General features: G+C 39.0%; 1 protein-coding gene across 1 annotated transcript in view; it reads left to right on the plus strand.

The window, feature by feature from the left end:
• Positions 1–5,241, plus strand: part of ptprc (protein tyrosine phosphatase receptor type C) — a 78,220-nt gene extending 72,979 nt beyond the window's left edge. Inside the window, exons 89-96 of the mRNA XM_046857261.1 lie at positions 55–201; positions 1,255–1,342; positions 1,613–1,746; positions 1,830–1,964; positions 2,066–2,188; positions 2,921–3,078; positions 3,633–3,768; positions 3,981–5,241. Coding sequence (XP_046713217.1) covers positions 55–201; positions 1,255–1,342; positions 1,613–1,746; positions 1,830–1,964; positions 2,066–2,188; positions 2,921–3,078; positions 3,633–3,768; positions 3,981–4,259 — 1,200 coding nt within the window. The 3' untranslated portion in view covers positions 4,260–5,241. The remainder of the gene's footprint in view (positions 1–54; positions 202–1,254; positions 1,343–1,612; positions 1,747–1,829; positions 1,965–2,065; positions 2,189–2,920; positions 3,079–3,632; positions 3,769–3,980) is intronic.
• Positions 5,242–19,497: the final 14,256 nt, after the last annotated feature.

A 19,497-nucleotide genomic window follows, 5' to 3' on the forward strand; every position in this document is an offset into this window, starting at 1 on the left:
ACGTGGATCACAAATGTACCCTGATGATTTAACTGGAAATGAACTGTACCCCAGGCCCAGTACGTGCTCATCCACACGGCGCTGATCGAGTACAGTCAGTTTGGCGAGACAGAAATGTCACTCTCAAATTTCCACTCGGAGGTGAACACACTCAGGCAGAAGGACGGCAACGAGTCCTCTTTGATCGAGATGGAGTTTCAAGTGAGTGCTTCCTTTTAACCCGACTGGTAACATATAAATTGCTTTGGATTAGAACCTACTACTTATCATTGTACTGCAATGACACTGGATTACAATGAATTATTTGGCAAATGAATATTAATACAATTTTGTATAAACCTTTATATATATATATATATATATATATATATATATATATATATATATATATATATATATATATATATATATATATATATATATATCACAGTCCTCAAAGTTGATGTGTTTGAAAAAGGAAAGATTGGCAAGTATAAGGATTTGAGCGAGTTTGACAAGAGCCAAATTGTGATGTCTAGACGTCTGGGTCTGAGCATCTCCAAAACTGCAGCTCTTGTGGGCTGTTCCCGGTCTGCAGTGGTCAGTATCTATCAAAAGTGTTAGAAGGAAGGAACAATGGTGAACCAGCAACAGGGTCATGGGCAGCCGAGGTTCATTGATGCACGTGGGGAGCGAGGGCTGGTGCATGTGGTCCGATCTCCTGTAGCTCAAATAGCTGAAAAAGTTAATTATGTTAATGTTAAACAGGTCTGGACTGTTTCGGCAACAAAAGGGGGACCAACAAAGTATTAGGCAGGTGGTCATAATGTTGTGCCTGTATGTATATATATATATATATATATATATATATATATATATATATATATATATATATATATGTATATATATGTATTTATGCATATAGTAAAGTAGTATAGGTGAAGTATAAACTATGTAAGGTGATGATGTGAAAATAAGAGTCTACAAACAGTCAAACATTATACTAGTGATATTCATACAATATTAATGGGTACATGGTTATTTGAGGTGGCTGCAAATTTTGGCAATAAAAATAATCTACATCATTAAGAAAAAGCATTTATTACACAGATCAGAAAGAAAAAGCTTTGTTTAAATCTATATATTTATTATTTTTATTTTTTTTATTGGAATACCTGCACATCTCTGGTTTGCACTGACCATTGTATAAATGTGTTTTACTCCTCAACTCGCTGGTACGTTCTAACATTTTGCTGTCACGGGTTTCCCACACAGAAACTGCCCAGATTCAAAAACTACAGAGCGTCCAACGCGGCACGCACCGAGGAGAATAAGAAGAAAAACCGCTCGTCTGTCATTCCATGTGAGCCTCGATTTTTGTTTTTGTTGGCTATTATTCGAGAAATTGTTTGGGTTGTTTTGCTTTGTTTCTTAATTTGATTTAGCTATTTAAATTATAACTGTTCTTATATATAGATATGTATATATATATATATATATATATATATATATATATATATATATATATATATATGATTAAATGAGCCTGAAATGTGTTATACAAAGCGAAAGGTTTTTACCTCCACACTAATATTAAATTGTCTTTGGTTATAATTCGTTCCCTCTCTTTTAGATGACTTCAACCGAGTCTCAATTAAAGTGGAAGACGAATCCAGCCATGAGAGCGATGCTGATGATGAGGAGGAATACTCATCAGATGAAGAGGATGATGCCCTCACTAAATATATCAATGCCTCCTATGTGGATGTAAATGTTTTCCTCCACAAAAAAGCCATTCAGCATTTCTATTTAAATGCAATAAACGCTCATCATGTCTGCTTTTCCTTTAGGGATACTGGAGCCCGAACAGCTTCATTGTCGCACAGGGACCTATGGCTGACACGGTTGCCGACTTTCTGCAAATGCTTTACCAGAAGAAGGTTAAATCCGTGTTCATGCTCTCCGATTGCACTGAGAATGACATGGTGAGTCTCTGCAAATCCGAGCAGGTTCATTAAGCAGGTTTCAGAAAGACTGTAGTCTTATGGCTTATTGTTGTTCTTGTTGTTTTGTATCGATCTGTTAGGAATTTTGCTCCCAGTACTGGGACGATGAGAAGAAAACTTTTGGGGAGATGACGGTGGAGGTCAAAGAGACGGAAAACTTCCCCACGTATATCAGACGCTGCTTAGAAATCCAGCACACGAAGGTGCGCAGCTTTTCGTTTCCTCGTGATTGAGTTCGACTCATATAAGAAAAAAGATAAGAAAAAAATCATTTGCAGTTTTTCAGGTTTTTTTTTTCCTTTAACGCAATTTATATTAGATTTGCATATTATTGTCATTTGCACATCTGCATTTACTTATTTGCTTTACCTAATTTACATCATATCGTGCAGGATAAGACACGAGCTTATTAGAGGGACAGCGCATGTAGGACGTGTTAGGGACAAAGTGAGAGAGGTGGGATTGAGATAGATTGGACATGTGCAGAGGAGGGACATGGGGTATATAATGGTCAGAGAATGCTGAGGATGGCGCCACCAGGAAAGAGGAAAAGAGGAAGGCCAAGGAGGAGGTTTATGGATGTGGTGAGGGAAGACATGCTGGTAGTTGGTTTAAAAGAGGTAGATGTAGAGTAGAGTAGAATGGAGATGGATGATTCGCTGTGGTGACCCCTAATGGGAGCAGCCGAAAGTAGAAGACGAAGAATTACATTATATCGCATGAATCATACAGTTACCTCTAATAAATATATAATAACTATTGCCCCTTACATAAATTGTATTTAATTGCTTAATTTTATTTCATTGTTATCTGCAATACTGGTTGGATGCTAAGTCCATTTTATTGTCTGTATTGTGCTCTGATAGTAATAATAATGTTGAACCTAACGCAACCTAGCCTAAGATTAAGTCATGACTTGCTCATCACTCCTGCAGAGGAAAGACAGCCACACGCTGCAGCAGTACCACTTCCTGAAATGGACCGGTCTTGAGCTCCCAGCCAACCCACTTGAGTTAATCGACATGATGAAGAGCATCAGACAGAGCAGCGACAGCAGCAAAGTTGAGAATTTGCCCACTGTTGCACACTGCAAGTAAGTCAAAATGAATAGCGTCTTCAAAAAAGTCCCTCCATAGAGCTGGAAGTAAAGCATGTTTTTTTTAAAGCTAGCGATAAATACACGGATTTAGTTTGTGGAACAATTCAAGCAGCTTTTCCGGAGACAAGAATACTGCCTCAATTTTGTCCTCAAAGTTGATGTGTAAGAAGCAGGAAAAATGGGCAAGTGAAGATTTGATTTCAGCGAGTTTGACAAGTGCTAAATTGTGATGGCTAGACGACTGGGTCAGAGCATCTCCAAAACTGCAGATCTTGTGGGATGTTCCTGGTCTCCAGTGATATATTAAAAGTGGTCCAAGTAAGAAACATTGGTGAACTGGCGACAGGGTCAAGGTTCCAACAAACAAGCTACTGTACCCCAAATTGCTAAAGAGGTTCTGGCAGCAAATGGGGGACCAACACAATATTCGGCAGGTGGTCTTAAAATTAGACTTGATCAGTGGCAATACAGGTATGCCTGGTCCGTGTATACAGATGTAAGTATGTATTATAGTATATTTACACTCACATGAGCGTTTTCTTTACCAGTGATGGCTCCTCGCGCTCTGGAATCTTCTGCGCCTTGTGGAAGCTTCTAGACAGTGCAGACACAGAGAAACTGGTGGACATCTTCCAGGTGGTCAAGGACCTACGCAAATCTCGTCTGGGCATGATCAACACTGTTGTGAGTTTCTAAACTTCATGTGCAGACAACAAAGTCATGCAAACTTGATAGGGAAACAAAAGATAGGTCATCAGTTTTCTAGATCATTTTTACATTGATCCATGTCACGTTCGAGAGACGGCATTTAGCAGAAATACTGTGAAATTCCAACCCCTAAAACATCTTGAACAGCTTTTACACGTTCCGTAATACTATGCACTCTATTTAAACAGGAGCAGTACGAGTTCCTGTACACGGCCCTGGAGGCGGCGTATCCCATGCAAAATGGTGAGGTGAAGAAGCCCAGCGAAGCCCCTGCTGACTCCGTGCAGGTTGTAAACGAATCGACGGCACTGATCACTCCCAGCACGGATGCTGTTACCACAGAGAGTGCCCAGGAAAGTACTGACCCGGCACCACCAGAAGAGGGCACCACCGAGGCCAAAACCGAGCCGGAGAAAGCCGTTAGTGAAAGCACCACTAACGGTCCCACCACGACTGTAGAAGTTTAAACTTTTAAATCGTTGTTGCAGCATGTTTGCAGCTTTCTTTTAATTGTTTTTCCACACAAAAAACAACAACTATTTAAAGACTGTTTATTTGTTACCTTCTAAGTTGCTGTAAAAAAAATTCTAAAAATGTTTGACATTGAATTTTAGCGTTGTTGTAATTAAATATAGTATTAATTTAATTATTAGAAAAAGGTGGGGAAAAAACATTTATTCGGAGAAACGATTTCCAATGAGTGGGGCTTTAGTGTTTATTTTTTTTCGAAGACTTTTTCTGGTTTTTATGCAACATATTTACCGCTTCGTATCAAATCCTATTTCACAATTTCACGTCAAGATTTTGGTTTCCATTGGTTTTATTAGCCTTTATGTAATGTGCGTGAATGTAATGTAAATGGAAAGTTTGGTAATATTCGCTGTATATCTATATATATATATAAATTTCTAGAGGTATTTTGTTGACGAATATTATAAAGCTATGAAAATGCGAATGTATTCATGTGGTTCGAAATGCAAAGGTACACTTTTTGTCTTCAAACTAGTTCATGGGAATATTTTTCACTTGTAGATTTACTATCGTATCTAATGACGGCTTTTCCGTGTTGTTCATTGCAAAAAAATATATACAATTAAGGATATAACTGTTACTGTAAAATCGTAGACTAGTAAAAAAAAAAAAGCTGCATTTAAAACAAGATCATTACCGTTAGCAGTGTAGGTGCCTCTTATTCAGGTTTGTAGGACACTCCAGATGCAAAAGCCAACAGTCTTTTGTTAACCCTATACAAAAAAAAAAAAGAATAGAATCATTCGATCTGGGTTGTGACAACATCCTGTACAGATGTGATCAAGCATAGATAGTGTGTATAGTGAAGATTTTACTGAAGCAACATGATGGCTGTCATTGTTTTATTATATTACATGAACAGAGTAATAGTTTGTCTTTTTTTTAATGTACATTCATTAATAAAGTATCAACCTGTCATCCAGTGGCCCAGGCATCTGTTACTGATGTATACATCTCAATGGGTTCTGTTTTATATACCGGCTTCCTGTTCAATTCATTCGACCTCATATAACATATAACCAAATATAAATATATATTTACAATGTTTAACTGTATTTATTTTCAATATTATTGATGTTATTATATATTTTCTTAATAAATAGACACATGACTGGTGTATATCTACATATATTAAATGGCATTTAGCAGATTCCTCCTTATATATCTTATTTATACTACAACAAGTTATCGGTAAGGGGCCTGGATTAAGGGTCCAGCAGTGGGCTTTTACTGGTCCTGGGATTATAAATCTTTCCATCCACCCTCTTAACAAATGTAATTAATGTCATGCATGAATTCCTTTTGTTACTAATATTCGTGAATGTGTTTGATTTCCCTATAATTATGATAGTTTCATTGACAAAAAATGTCAATGTTGTGTTGAACATCCCAGAATTGATGCCAAAAAACATTCAGTTATTGTATTGATTGTGTCTGATGAGTCCAGATGAGATTTCTGCAAGAAGGAGAGTGATGGAGTGATGCATCAGATGAACTTTCATCCATAATCACCCAGTCTAAATCCAATTGAAATGGTTTGGAATGAGTTGGACACAGAGAGTGAAGGAAACGCAGCTAACAAGTACTCAACATCTCTGTGCACTCCTCAAGATTGTTTTAAATCCATTCCTGATGATTACCTAATGAGGCTGACTGAAAGAATGGCAAAAATGTACAAAGCTGTCATCAAAGCAAAAAGTGGCTTGTCAAGAACATCTTGGATTATTCCCCCCCAGACCACCAGAGGGTACCCTTTGTCTTACTTGTCTCTGACTGTTTACCTCCAGGCCTCCAGACCGCACCCTTGTATACTATTTTGTATTTTTCTTTTGTTGTCACTTCCTTCTCCTGAGTAAGTTTGCACACTTATTTGATTTTACTTATTAGCCAATTTTTAGCCAGGTCTTTGATTTCTGGTATTTTCTATGTGACTTGCACTGTGTATTTGTATTTTTGTAATTGTTCCAGTCTCATAGTGTATGGTTTTCTTAATTGATTGATTGATTGACCTTCAATCCGTGTTAGCCTAGCCCTTTGTTACTCCCCTTGTTAGGTTATTTCTTGTTTATTTCAAATAAATTGCTGCATTTGCATCCACCTCCCCCTCTCATTGATTTACCATGTAACAGAATGTCTCAACCAAGACAGAATACAGTGGAACTGTATCTAGGAGAGTTTGACCATCTCCTTATCCAGAGTCAATTACAGCTGGCTAAAGCAATTGCTGACATGGACTGGGATATCAAATAGCAGCAGGACCCAAGTCTTGATCCAGGATGTCATGGCCGACCTTATGAGTGCTATTACAAACACTTAAAAAAATCATATTATTAGAAGGAACATTTAGTTAAGTAAAAAGAAAAGATTTTAAGAAATGACGGTCAGTTAAAAGGATGGTTCCTGAATGTGTGGTTCCCATTGTGAACCATGGAGGAGCAAGTATAATGATGAGGGGGTGCTTTGCTTGTGAAACTGTTGTTGACTGTCAAAATTGAGGGCACACTTAACCAGCATGTCTACCACAGCATTTCTCAAGATTGTTGGAAAACCATTCCAGATGACCCTTATTAGGCTGACTGAAAGAATGCCAAGAGTGTACAACCTGTCATCAAAGCAAAAGGTTTCTTGTTATGGATGTCTTTAACATTTTTTCTCTAGTCCACCAGAGGGCACCCGTTGTCATTTTTTTCTCTCTTGCTGAGGGCATTTCTTTACCTCCCCTCTCCACTGAGAACTTCAATTCACCTCCCTTTTTCACTGATGAGTACGTCACTCTGCCCCCTTGCTCAGCTGAGGATGTGGTCCTGTCCCCTTGCTTGGTTGAGGGCATTACTCCCCTTGTGACCATCAATCCACCATGTGGGTTAACCACCAGCATTGCACCCCACTCTGGCCTCACCACCATCATTGCTCAACACAGGGTTTCAGGCCCTACTAAGTTAGGGTGTTTAGCAATAAGTAGATACGACTTGTTCGATCCACAAAACACAAGGAATGGACAATAGATCAGTGGAAAACTATCCTTTTGTCTGATGAGTCAGATTTGAGATCTTTGCTTCCAACCACTGTGTCTTTGTTAGACGTACAGAGGGTGAACAGACTGTTCCTGAATGTGTGGTTCCCACTGTGAAGCATAGAGAAAAAGGAGGAGTGTTGGTGTTTGGGTTGCTTTGGTGGTGACTCTGTTGGTGACCTTGTCAAAATTGAGGGCACACTTAACCAGCATGTTTGCTGCAACATGCCATCTCAACTGCTTTGCACTTAGCGGGACCATGGTTTGTTTTCCAACAGTACAATGACCTCAAACACACCAATAGGTATGTAGGAGCTATTTTTCCAAGTAGGAAAGTGATGCAGTGATGCATGTGATGACCTGTCACAATCACCCAATCTAAATTCAACTTTGATGGCTTGGTATGAATTGGACCAAATAAAGGAAAAGCAGCCGACAAGTAATCAACACCTTTGCGAACGTCTCATGGTTGTTGTATAACTACTCCAGATGATTCAGGCTGCGTGAAAAAATGCCAAGAGTGTGCATAGCAAAAAGTTACTTGTCCTGGACAGCTTGGAATATTTCCTTTCTAGACCACCAGAGGGCACCCTTTGTACACTTTTGTATTTCTTAATTTTTTTTATCACTTTCTTTTCCTGAATGAACATTGCACACCTATTTAATTTTAATTATTAGCCAGATTATTTCTGCTGCTCATATTTGAGGCATTATTTTTCCAATTTATTTTATATAAAATATAATAATAATTTGTTGACTACATAATACCATATTTGTTCTGTCATCATTTTTTGTCTTCAGTATTAATTTACATTGTAGAAAATGATTAAAATATATATATTAAGAAAAAACACAAAGGGGAGGTTTTGTACAAAATTTTTGACTGACAGAGTAGATCCATCATTGCTAAAGTATGCTGTTCAGTAATGGGTTGCTTGAGGATCTTTAGTCTGTTCATGTGGCAGCATCTTCATCTGCACAGAGTGGTCTCCAATTGAAAAGAGCTCCATCCAGAGGCAGGGTGTCGGCATGAATGAGACAGACTCAAAAAGAAGAAAGGGGAAGGATTGCTGGTCACTGGTACCGCAGGAGCATGTTTAACTTAAGGTGACAAGAATAGAGGAATAAGGATTATGAAGTATCCTTGTTACATAAAATGTAGACACTGTACAGTGTGATCAGTGTGCAAGTCGGGACTTTGGCAATAATTGTTTGCTTTATTTGCTTTCAATAAATTACAGAGTGATATTACAGTTGGATAGCTGCAATTAGCTACAAACAACATGGCCAACCCACACACCTAGAATGTAATAACAAGGGTTATATTATAAGGTGAAGACCAGGATTAGGAATTGGTTTCATGAATTATACAAACTAGATAAGTGTAATGCAGATAACATACACCAGATGGCGCAGGTGGACAAGAAAGACTGGAAAACATACGGCCTGTGAGTAAAACGATTGGATCATTTATCATTTATCATACAAAAATAATGCAAAATAGAAGTTTTGATATTATATATGAGACTTATATATATATATATATATATATATATATATCGCATACGGCTCTATTCCCGGGATGAACCGTGGCCTCAGATTCTGATTTTCATCACAGCCGCTTCACACACGGTCACTTGAGATGGTGCCAAAAGAATATCATTTGCAAATAACAGGGATGTTATAGCGGTCTTCGTAAGAGACACCACTCAAAAGGTGTCTCTCAAATCTTGGCAGTGTTTGGTCCATCAAAACCATGAACAAGTGGAGACAAGACACAAACTTGTTGAAGTCTGACACATAGTCACTGTTCCAAGGTCTGGATTGGAACCCATATTCATCCTCCTTTTCTTTGCCAATTCCCATTGGTTTGAAGCGTGTGATTCGATAAATGGAACTTACACTTTGGTATCTTTTATTCAGAAATAGAGAATTGCACCAGTTCAAAGGCACTGCCTCTGAACTACTTTGAAAATGTTTTACCACACAGTCTCGAGCTTGTCCAGGGCTTTTGACATCTCTGGCCAAATTGCCTTCACCCCTGTAGTCTTGAAACTACTCACTTTTGTAACCAACATAAAGACATCAGACAAAGAGATATGTATGCCCAAGCACTATAGATTTCAACCACTGCCTCATGAAGTGATGGCATTTCTACTAGGTTCAGGAGGTCCTCCAAAATGAACGTGGTCAATTTAGACTGAACCCCCTTTGGTTGTTTGGTATAAGCATCCTTATAGGAAATGCTTGAAAAAGACACCAAAACAATCAGGAGGTGCTCTTGGGTTTAAAAGGTAAATCCTGAGTCTATTTTTCCTAATCTCCTTCACAAACGCCCGCACCTGCAAACATCCTGAACCTCTAGAGATGTACCAGCGCCTTTTGGATCACACTTCATGTAGAGTTTTGACATTGGACTTCTTTGAACATTTAAAGGCTCTGGCATGGAGAATATGGTGTTGGATCTATGATGCCTTTAGATGATGAGTTGCTCTTACTGAGTAAGGTTCCTACTGAGCTCCTACGTTGTGGAACTCCTGGTCAACTGACTGTAGAAGACTGTAGAAAAGACTCCCCATAACCCTCATTCCTGTGCTTATGATTTTTTTCTCGATGGTGTTTTGTATGGTATTTAAGATCTTGATATCACCCGAATGATTATGGGTTCCCTTTTGAGTCTGGTTCCTCTCAAGGTTTCTTCCTCGTACCATCTAAAGGAGTTTTTTCCTTGCCACAGTTGCTGCTCATCAAGTTTTTTATAAATGAAGAGGGTAAAAACCCTTATTTGCTTTTTTGCTGCGTATGTACAAACAACCATTAGCTTCTTCCTTCCTGGTGAGTAAGTTTTTTTCTTTCCTTCAACTGTGGGAATTGTGAAATAGGGCGGAGGCCACTCTTGAATAAAAACTTTGGTACCAGAGCCCATACTGTGTGTAAAATATTATTTCCATACCTTTCCATCATGCACACTAACCTGGGCCATCTGATGCTATATATTGCATCTAATATATTTAGGAAAACGGTGGCTTCCTTTTTTTTCTATCACAGGTCGTAGGCAGTCTATATGATGTCCCGACTAAGAAGGGGTCAGTTCCTTCATTTGTTTTATTGTCCATTTGTAGAAGACCTCACATAAACGTAAATCTAGCATGCTAGTACTTTGTTGCTAATTTAGTTTTTTTAGTCTACTGCCTGAAGTAATATATCCTTTATCTAAGATTATTCGTTTTGAGCTTTTACAGTTTAGCATCATTGAACAAAGTATGCACTGTACATAAACAAATGCCCAAGAAATTGTGGAAATTCCCTTTAATAAATCAAGTGTAATTCCTTGGAACCTCTGTGCCTTCAAAAACCACATTCGACTCCACCCAGGAATACAATTATCATATCAACTTTCACTATGGCCTTTGTGCGAATGGTATTTGCAGTAGGTGTGGCCCAGTCCCTCACATACAGAAAGATATATTTCACCAATAATATACAGCTAGTTACAATAAAAACTAAAAATGTCCGACCCTATATGTGGCATGAATTACAGACAGCAGCTTGATATAATTATGGTTCCTGCTTTGGGGAGGGTTTTAGTTTAGAACTGAGGAGTTCCAGCTCTAACTTTAGAAACAGCTAATCTGGGCTTATATAAATGTTTAGATTTAGATGATGTATGTAATGTATCAGATGATCGCTTGGAAATTGAATTGTCTTGAACACGTGCTTCATACTGTATGTACATTGGCAGAGACGGTATTAGGAACATATACGTAGAATACTGATACACAACGTAACAAAGATTTGTCTAGAGTGTAAGACTTATTATAGACAAATATGAAAAACAATGGTACAGTAGGGCAAAATTTCACTTTACAGTATGTATAGTTATTTATGTTAGGGAAGCTAAGTAAAGAGTGCAGGCAGGGTGGAGTGGGTGGAGAAGAGTGATAGCAGGAGTGATTTGTGATAGAAGAGTATCTGCAAGAATGAAAGGCAAAGTTTATAGGACTGTGGTGAGACCTGAGATGTTGTATGGATTAGAGACAGTGGCATTGAGTAAAAGACAGGGGCGGAGCTGGAGGTAGCAGAGCTGAAGATGTTGAGGTTTTCGTCTGGAGGGACGAAGATTAGAAATGAGTTTATTAGAGGGACAGCGCATGTAGGACTTTTTGGTGACAAGGTAAGGAAGGCGAGTTAAGATGGTTTGGACATGTTCAGAGGAGGGACATGAGTTATATCAGTAGGAGAATGCTGAGGATGGAGCCACCAGGAAGGAGGAAAAGAGGAAGGCCAAGGAGGAGGTTTATGGATGTGGTGAGGGAAGACATGCAGGTAGTTGGTGTGAAAGAGGCAGATGTAGAGGACAGGGGGGTATGGAGACAGATGATTCGCTGTGGCGACCCTAATGGGAGAAGCAGAAAGAAGTAGTATGCATAGTTATTTATAATCGTCACTTCTTCCCCTTAGCATTGATTTTCTATGCTAATACTGCACTAAATGTGACACAGTCATGTACATCTTGCGTATACAGGCCAGGCTAAAGGTTTCTAAGTTGGCAAGCACCACTGGTTTGAGCAAAACCATTTTGAAAGTGATCAGATGTTTGGAATGATTTAACTGGTGTTTCTCATTTTCTTTGTTAGGTTTGCTTAATAAATGAATAGCTTTGAATGTCTACTTTTGGTTTAAACCCTGTTTTTTTTCTATTAAAACCATTTTTTTGTCAAACATGAAGCACATGAAGAACAAAAAGCTGTCTATAGAGGAAAAAAACGCTAGCAATTCCAAAGCTAAGTCAAGTGGGAAGTGGATTAGAGCTATTAAACAAGCACTGGACTTATTCAGTACCGATCAGAAGGTCAGGAGTTCAAGACCCAGCACTGCTAAGCTGCCACTTTCAGGCCCTTGTGCAAAGCCCTAAACCTTCTCTGCTCCAGGACTGCAGTATCATGCCTGACCCTGCACTCTGACCCTAAATTCCTAACAAGCTGGGATATGTGAAGAATGAATTTCACAGTGCTGTAATGTGTATATATGACAAGTAAAAGCCTTTTTCTTTGTGTCCTCTACCTTTCACTGCTCTAGTATTAGTCGACTTGTGTAAACAATAGCAACTGATGACAAATAAAGCTGAGAAAAACCCAGTCAATGACTTCAACGGCCTTTAACTTATTTAATTACACTTTGGCTCACCCGAAAATTGAATGCTGCTACAAAAGATTCTAGATGTTTAAGCCTAGCAATTCCATTTTAGAGGTTTAGGCTTCAGTTCAAGACTGAAGAAAGCATCTTGTCTGCAAAAAAGAGCATGGAGTCACAGCTCAGGCTTGCAACGTTATATCTTAAGAGACCCCCAACAGCTCTGGAAACACTGTCCTATGAACTATAGAAGTGAACAAAAGTGACAAAACATCTGCCAAACCATGGACAATTCACCACCCTGCCACCAGAAGGCACTGTTTCCTGAATTTTGAGCCTTTTATTTTGGCCTTGTTCATTTCCTGTTTAGAACATATGTCAAAAACATATTAATGATGCAAAAACTATACACCCTTGGCATTGGTTAGCTCAAATAAGTAAGTTCTGGCTGTTTGTGTTTGGACTGGGTTTGATCTCGAACTGCAGCTGTAGTTTTCCTGATGGGGATTGTCTTTTGAGGGGATGACGGGAATCTGCATTCTCATCATCTCTGAGACTGACCTATCCGACTGGTTTAGAGCCCCTTTATGTAAAAAAAAATGTCACAGTCAAGTACTGGTATCCATTCCCGTGATTGACCTCAGCTCTTGAAGGGTTAAAGAGGAGACAAGTTGGATCTCAGAGGCGCCTAGAGATGCGCCTCAACCATATCAGAAAGGGCAAACAGTCTTTATTACCATTCCAGGTCATGATAAATATTTGATCATTCTATATGGCCTAGTTAATGCTCCATCTGTCTTCCAAGCATTTCGGAATGAGATCCTGAGAGGATCATTGAACCACTCTGTCTACATCATCCCCTTCAACAACATTCTCGGTTTCTCCACATCCGAGAAGAAAGACATGGCTGTCAGGTTGGAACGTTTTCTTTATTTATAAAAGTGAATTTAACTTCTCTTCAGTTGAGTTCCCAGGTTACAACTCTAAGAAAAGGGATGTAGAAATGGACCAAGCCGAAATCAACATACTGAATACAAGCCTGAACTAAGGAAGAACTCCTACATTTTATAGGGTCTGCAATTTAGGCGAGGTCTCAGCTCAGTGGAGGCCATTTTAAAACACAGAGAAACAGAACTGTCAAGTGTTCAGAGGCTGCAATTTGAGCTTTCCAATACCTAAAGGAGCATTTTGCTAAATCTCCTGTACCCCACTAACCAGATCCCACTCAATAATTGATTGTTTCTCTGGACTCCTGGCAGAACTCCCAACTGCCATGGAAACCACAAAAATTGTATTTTAAGACTTGTTTAGATACTGTGCTCTCTATGAGGACTTTGTGAATTGCCATGCATTCTGTTCATGCCTTAACATTAATGTCAGTTTGTTGAGAGCCACTTTTCTGTGATAATAAATCATGGCATATGTCCACGGACATGAACTGGTGAAGACTGGTTTGCAAGGTTAAGGTCAGAAAGTCAACATTAACTGTTTGTTATACCAAAGCATTATAGAAGCAAATGTGTGGCCATCTGTGTAGCAGATAAAGCTTGGTCATAACTGGGTCATGGAACAGGACAGTAATCCTAAGCATATCTGCAAAAGTACAACTCAATCAAAGCTTTGGAACGAGCAAGTCAAAGTCCAGACTTTTTTCCAGACAATTTGTATTATCTGTCTTCCACCCCTCCTTGAGTTCCTGTAATGTTTACCAAGTTTGCAGAGTGATTTGGGTTTGAGATTTGAGGAAAAGCCACATTTTGTGGAAAAGTATTATAACAGATACTATAAATACACTTTATTTTTGGTCACATATATTTTGCTTGCAATAACTGCATCAAGTGGTGACCCATTGATACCACCATCCGAACTGTTTTTCTTTTGTGGTATGTTTTTTTAGGTTTGCATTGCAGCTGTTGCTTAAGGTTTTTTTTTTTTGGTAGTTTACTCATCAGACCACTGTTCAGGAGGTGAAACACTGCTCAGTTGATTTACGGTCTGTTAATTTGGCTTGGCCAGTCTGAAACCTTTCACTCCCCTCTGTATAGTGTTTTTCTTTTGTCTTGTAGCATGATGAGATTCCTCCCAATTAGATTAGATGTATTACTCTGTAAATTGCAAACGAAATGTTTCTGTGAACTTCTTGAAGTACACCAATAAAGATTTATGACCCTGTTTCCAAAGCATACAAGCCCAAGTCATTAGATTATTTATGTGTCCAGATTTCCCTTCGCATCACTTTTTAGATGAGGTTCATCTTGCTTTCAGAACTGTGTAGCTTTTTTGTTATTTTCTCAATATTTCTGAAAGACTGTATTGTCTTTGCCTCACATGCTATATGCTTGTGCAATGCTCTGTTTCTCAGATTCACCTGCCTTGCTTTTTAGAGCTATTCATTTGTTAAACAAGCCATGTGACAAGGCAACACCTGGACAAGAAGAAACATCTGTCACTTACATTTTCCAATATTTTTGAAAATCTTGCAAATGGGTGGATTTTGAACAACAGGCTCTGTGTTTTATATTGTTTAACAGGTCTAGATTTAAATATGAGGAACCAAAGTTGGATTTTAAATCCATCATCTTGTATTATATTTTCCTCTAAAAACCAAATGACTTCAATGTACAGCAAAAATCTAAAAAAATCACCTTGATGTTCCAGTACTTTTGGAGGGCACTGTATATCTCATGCCCAGGAATTAGCAATAGCAGATATCATATTATATGCGTCCTATATTCAATAATACTTTGGCCAGCTTGGTCAGTATTTTAACGCTATCCCGACCCACTCATATATGAAAGCAAGATATTCTGTGAAATAAAAGCCCGGTTATGCATAATTCCTTCTTTTCTTTTTTTTTAACAAGCGACTTTGTTAAATTCCACAAAAAGTGCCTGATACCCCCTGTTTCCTATACAGAGACTGAATGTGCGAATCTGCTGCCTGTGAGAGAAAGTGTTCATGAGACTCATGAGATACCCCAGTCATAGCATTATCATGCAAAAAAGCGCCTTTTCCCCCCCTAGCAAACACAAAGAGGCTACATATCTCACACAAAAGATGTGTTCAGCGTGGACAAAACCCACACAGTTGCAGGGCCAGACTTCATGCCACTATACAGTCAAGTATTGTCTGCCCTGGTTCTCACAGATGCAATTCTCTCTTTCTCTCTCTCTCCCTCCCATCCTTTCGTTTTCACTTCCCTCTTTCATAACCATTCACACAAATATCTAATGTGTCACCGACACATATAAAAGCACAACTTTTTTTTTTTTAAGCCTGGTTTGGTGAAACCATGCATGACCTAAGCCCAACAGTCAAACCAATTGTTCTGCTTGTATTACAATTTTGGTCAACAGATGGGTTTTTTTATAATTCGAAGGTAGATTTAGTCCTTTTTATAGAACTACTGCTATCTTATTTTTTGTCTCCACGCGTTCACATTTTCCCGAATTCACTTGACTCCAAATACTTGTTTCAGCATGGCGTTTTTTTACCCCCCAAAATTGTAAAAAATTAATAACGATTTGCGTATCCTAAAGCCCCATTCCTGTGTACAATGGCTTTCTGATTCATCTGCACTGAATGCTACATGGTACTAGACTTATTCATGTTTGTTGTACATGGTGAATGGATGCGCCTGGCAGGACGACAGTCCTAAATAAGTGTGAAGATCCGATCACGTACCCCCTCATTATGCGAGCAATCATCCAGCGCAGGGACAACTGCTGCCTCGGCTCACAGCGACACCCAATCAGATTGCGCCCAGTGAGAAAATAATTCCCCATGTAGGCTCCTTTTTTTATGAGGCTTTATGGGAGCACTTTTAAATCTCATTAGATGCTACAGCTGCACTTCGGTGCTGCACGCTGATTTTTAGTGTTTTATTAATTCTGCCATAGCGCAGTGCCCCCTCGCTGGCACGAGACAAGCCTCATTTGGGGGCTTTTAATGGAGCTAGTTCTAAACAGATCCAACGAAGCACAGATTGAGATTGTATAATACAGTCAGAGAATAAACCCACATAGACATACTGTTTTGAAAACTGTAAAACATTTTAGCATCATGGAGGTTGTTTTTTTGTTGGATTTTTTTTGCTTAGTCAAAGCTCAGTATATATAAATTTTCTGGTTTCGCAAACAAGATCTTGGAATTTAAAAATAAAACTATTGAAGATATAGTGTACCTAATTGCTACATCGTATGAACAAAGGTACTGGGACCCGAGTGCTTTTAATTTATATGTGGTTCTTTTCCAAACTGTTACCACAACCTTGAAGGCGCACACTTGTATAGGACGTCTTTGGTCTTTGGTAGAATGAAAATTTTCCCTACGCTTGAACTAGAAGACCCGGACCTGTTCCATCATCACAATGCCCTAGTCTACTCCATTAAATCATGTAGGGATTTGCATTTCCATAACAAATTTTCACATACTGTATGAAGTAGCTACAAATGTGATGTGATGCGATATGATTAATCTCTATTGCGATGCAGTGCGATTCAATTAAATTTTGGCAGACGCCCCCTATGTGCATATTTATCTCATTTATACAACTGAGCAGCTATAGGGTTAAGGGCCTTGCTCAGGGGCCCAGGATTTGCAGCTTGACGTGGCTGAGATTCGAACTCATGACCTTCAAATCCAATGCCCAATGACTTAACCACTAAGCTCCACCTCCTGTTTGTCACCTGTTCTGTCTTCATGAAGATGAAGCTCTACCTCTGCCATGTTAATCTGTATTCTCTGTGACTCTCAGGACATGCCTCGGCCTCCGCAGTGTTGCGACACATCATATCAGTGTAGCAGCAGCGGTGCTGAGAGATCGCGCTCGAGAAACTGTTTAACGAGGAGAAATCAATCTACCAATCTAGCAAATATTGGTCACAAATTATCGGTCTCTTTCTAAATAATACAAATATCTCAGTAGCTCATCTACTAACAATTAAATATAAATAAATAGGTTTTTACAGATGCAAATATGTTTAAATGGTTGCATCACATTGACTTTTACACCGAGGCACCGATGCGATTCGTTAAATCTTACCATCCCTATTGTACATGAGTAGATCTTTTATCGCCTGCAATACTGTAGTGCTCTGACCTCAACCCTATTGAACTGAAGAATTGGAACACCAAAATCTAGTGGAACACCTTCCCAGAAGAGTGGAGGTTATTATAAGGGTAAATAGGGACTAAATGTGGAATTGGATGGTCCAAAAGCATGTAAGGATCTTATGGATGGGTGTCCACAAACTTGTCTATAGAGTGTAAGCTAGGTTGGGTTAGGTTTATATTGATGTAAGGAAGGAAATTTGAAAGATATGCAACAGTCTATGGGTTTGGGTTGGGGGTTAGAGGTTAGGGTGTCCTTGGGAATACCTCTAACCCTCCGTAGGCAATGTCTGTAATGTTGGGCTAATGTACTGTGCCATAGGTTTAAGGTACACTGTAAGTAAAGGATCAGTGCAAATGATCTATAGAAAGTAGAAATATGAATATAAAACTATTACCACATGGCATTTCTATATGATCCAGATATATGTTAATGTACACAGTTGGCTGTTAATGAACATATACACTTGATTATTTTCTGATGCGCAACAATGCAGTAAGGTATGGCGTAAATACTACCCTACTGTTTGACTTTACACTTTTGTTACATTCTAAAACAACTGAAATGGGGTAATTACAATCCAAATCACTGACATGACTTGAATCTTGAATTACCTCATACCATCGGGGTCCTTTTACCCACAACGCTGTATTTTCTTATCCTGGGGTGCAAATTTAGCCAGTGTAATTAATGCTAATGTGTCAGGAAAAAAAAAAACACTGCTGCCAAACCATCCATTGGAGGCGAGGTGAACACACTGAGACACTTTGTTCACACCTGATATTTTTGGACTCTGGCTTGTGAAGGAAAGAGGAGGAACGAGAGAGAGAGAGAGAGAGAGGGTGTGAGAGAAAAAAAAACTGTCACTGTTTATGTGGAAACCTAGTTGTGGAAATTCGCCCGTGTGTCTGAAACCACTGCAATTGAAAAACGTAGCGGTGGATATTTTTAAACCCCAGGAAACCTCAAGGCCCTGTACTTAGAGGGGGTCATGCAAGGCGAGATGGCGGTGTACCATCTGAGAAAAAAAAATCTCCACCCTTCTGCAGTTCCTCTGCTCTCTCACAGAGGACACATCCTATTCCTTTTGTACCTGAAGAGCTGCCTGCTACTTGCCCTTTCAGTTGCATCTTTTAGTGTTTTTTTAATTGATCTTTTGAAGATGGTTGGATTGAGAAGAAATTAAGAGGAGTTGTGACTAAATATACTGTATATTACACTACAATCTGTCTGAATACTGGATTTTGATTGTCTAGAAGCAGGCTGTTAGGCTGAAAATGTTAAACGCACAGGTATTTTCGATAAAGGTGGATCAATACTCAGTACTTATTAAGCAACTGTAACCAGAGCGACATAAGTTATTGTAGCGTACAGAGTGAAACAGCTATTACTACATTTACATTTGCGGCATTTAGCAGACGCCCTTATCCAGAGCGACGTACAAAAGTGCTTAGAATCTCTAGCAATGAATAAATCTACACTGGTACACAAGATTACAAACCTAATATAGATATAACTCTTGAATTCTACAAGGCAAACTTGGAAAGTGCTAATTTAAGTGTTTCAGGAAGAGGTAGGTCTTCAATTGTTGCTTGAAGGTAGTCAGGGACTCCGCTGTCAGACGTCTAGGGGAAGTTCATTCCACCACCTCGGTGCCAGAACAGAGAAGAGCCTTGAAGTGTACTTACCTCTCATTCTGAGAGAAGGTGGTACCAGTCGAGCAGTGCTGGAGGATGTGATGAGGTCACTGAGGTAAGATGGCACTGGTCCATTTTTGGCCTTGTAGGCAAGCGTGTTTTTTCCGTGTTTTGAATCTGACACGTGCAGCAACTTATTAGCATTCTCTTTTGACATTTCTGAGGTGGGCCAAGGCTAAAGATTTGGCAAAACGAGGAATACATTTATCAAATCATCA

The sequence above is a fragment of the Silurus meridionalis genome, chromosome 9 (assembly GCF_014805685.1).
Source record: "Silurus meridionalis isolate SWU-2019-XX chromosome 9, ASM1480568v1, whole genome shotgun sequence".
NCBI lineage: Eukaryota > Metazoa > Chordata > Actinopteri > Siluriformes > Siluridae > Silurus > Silurus meridionalis.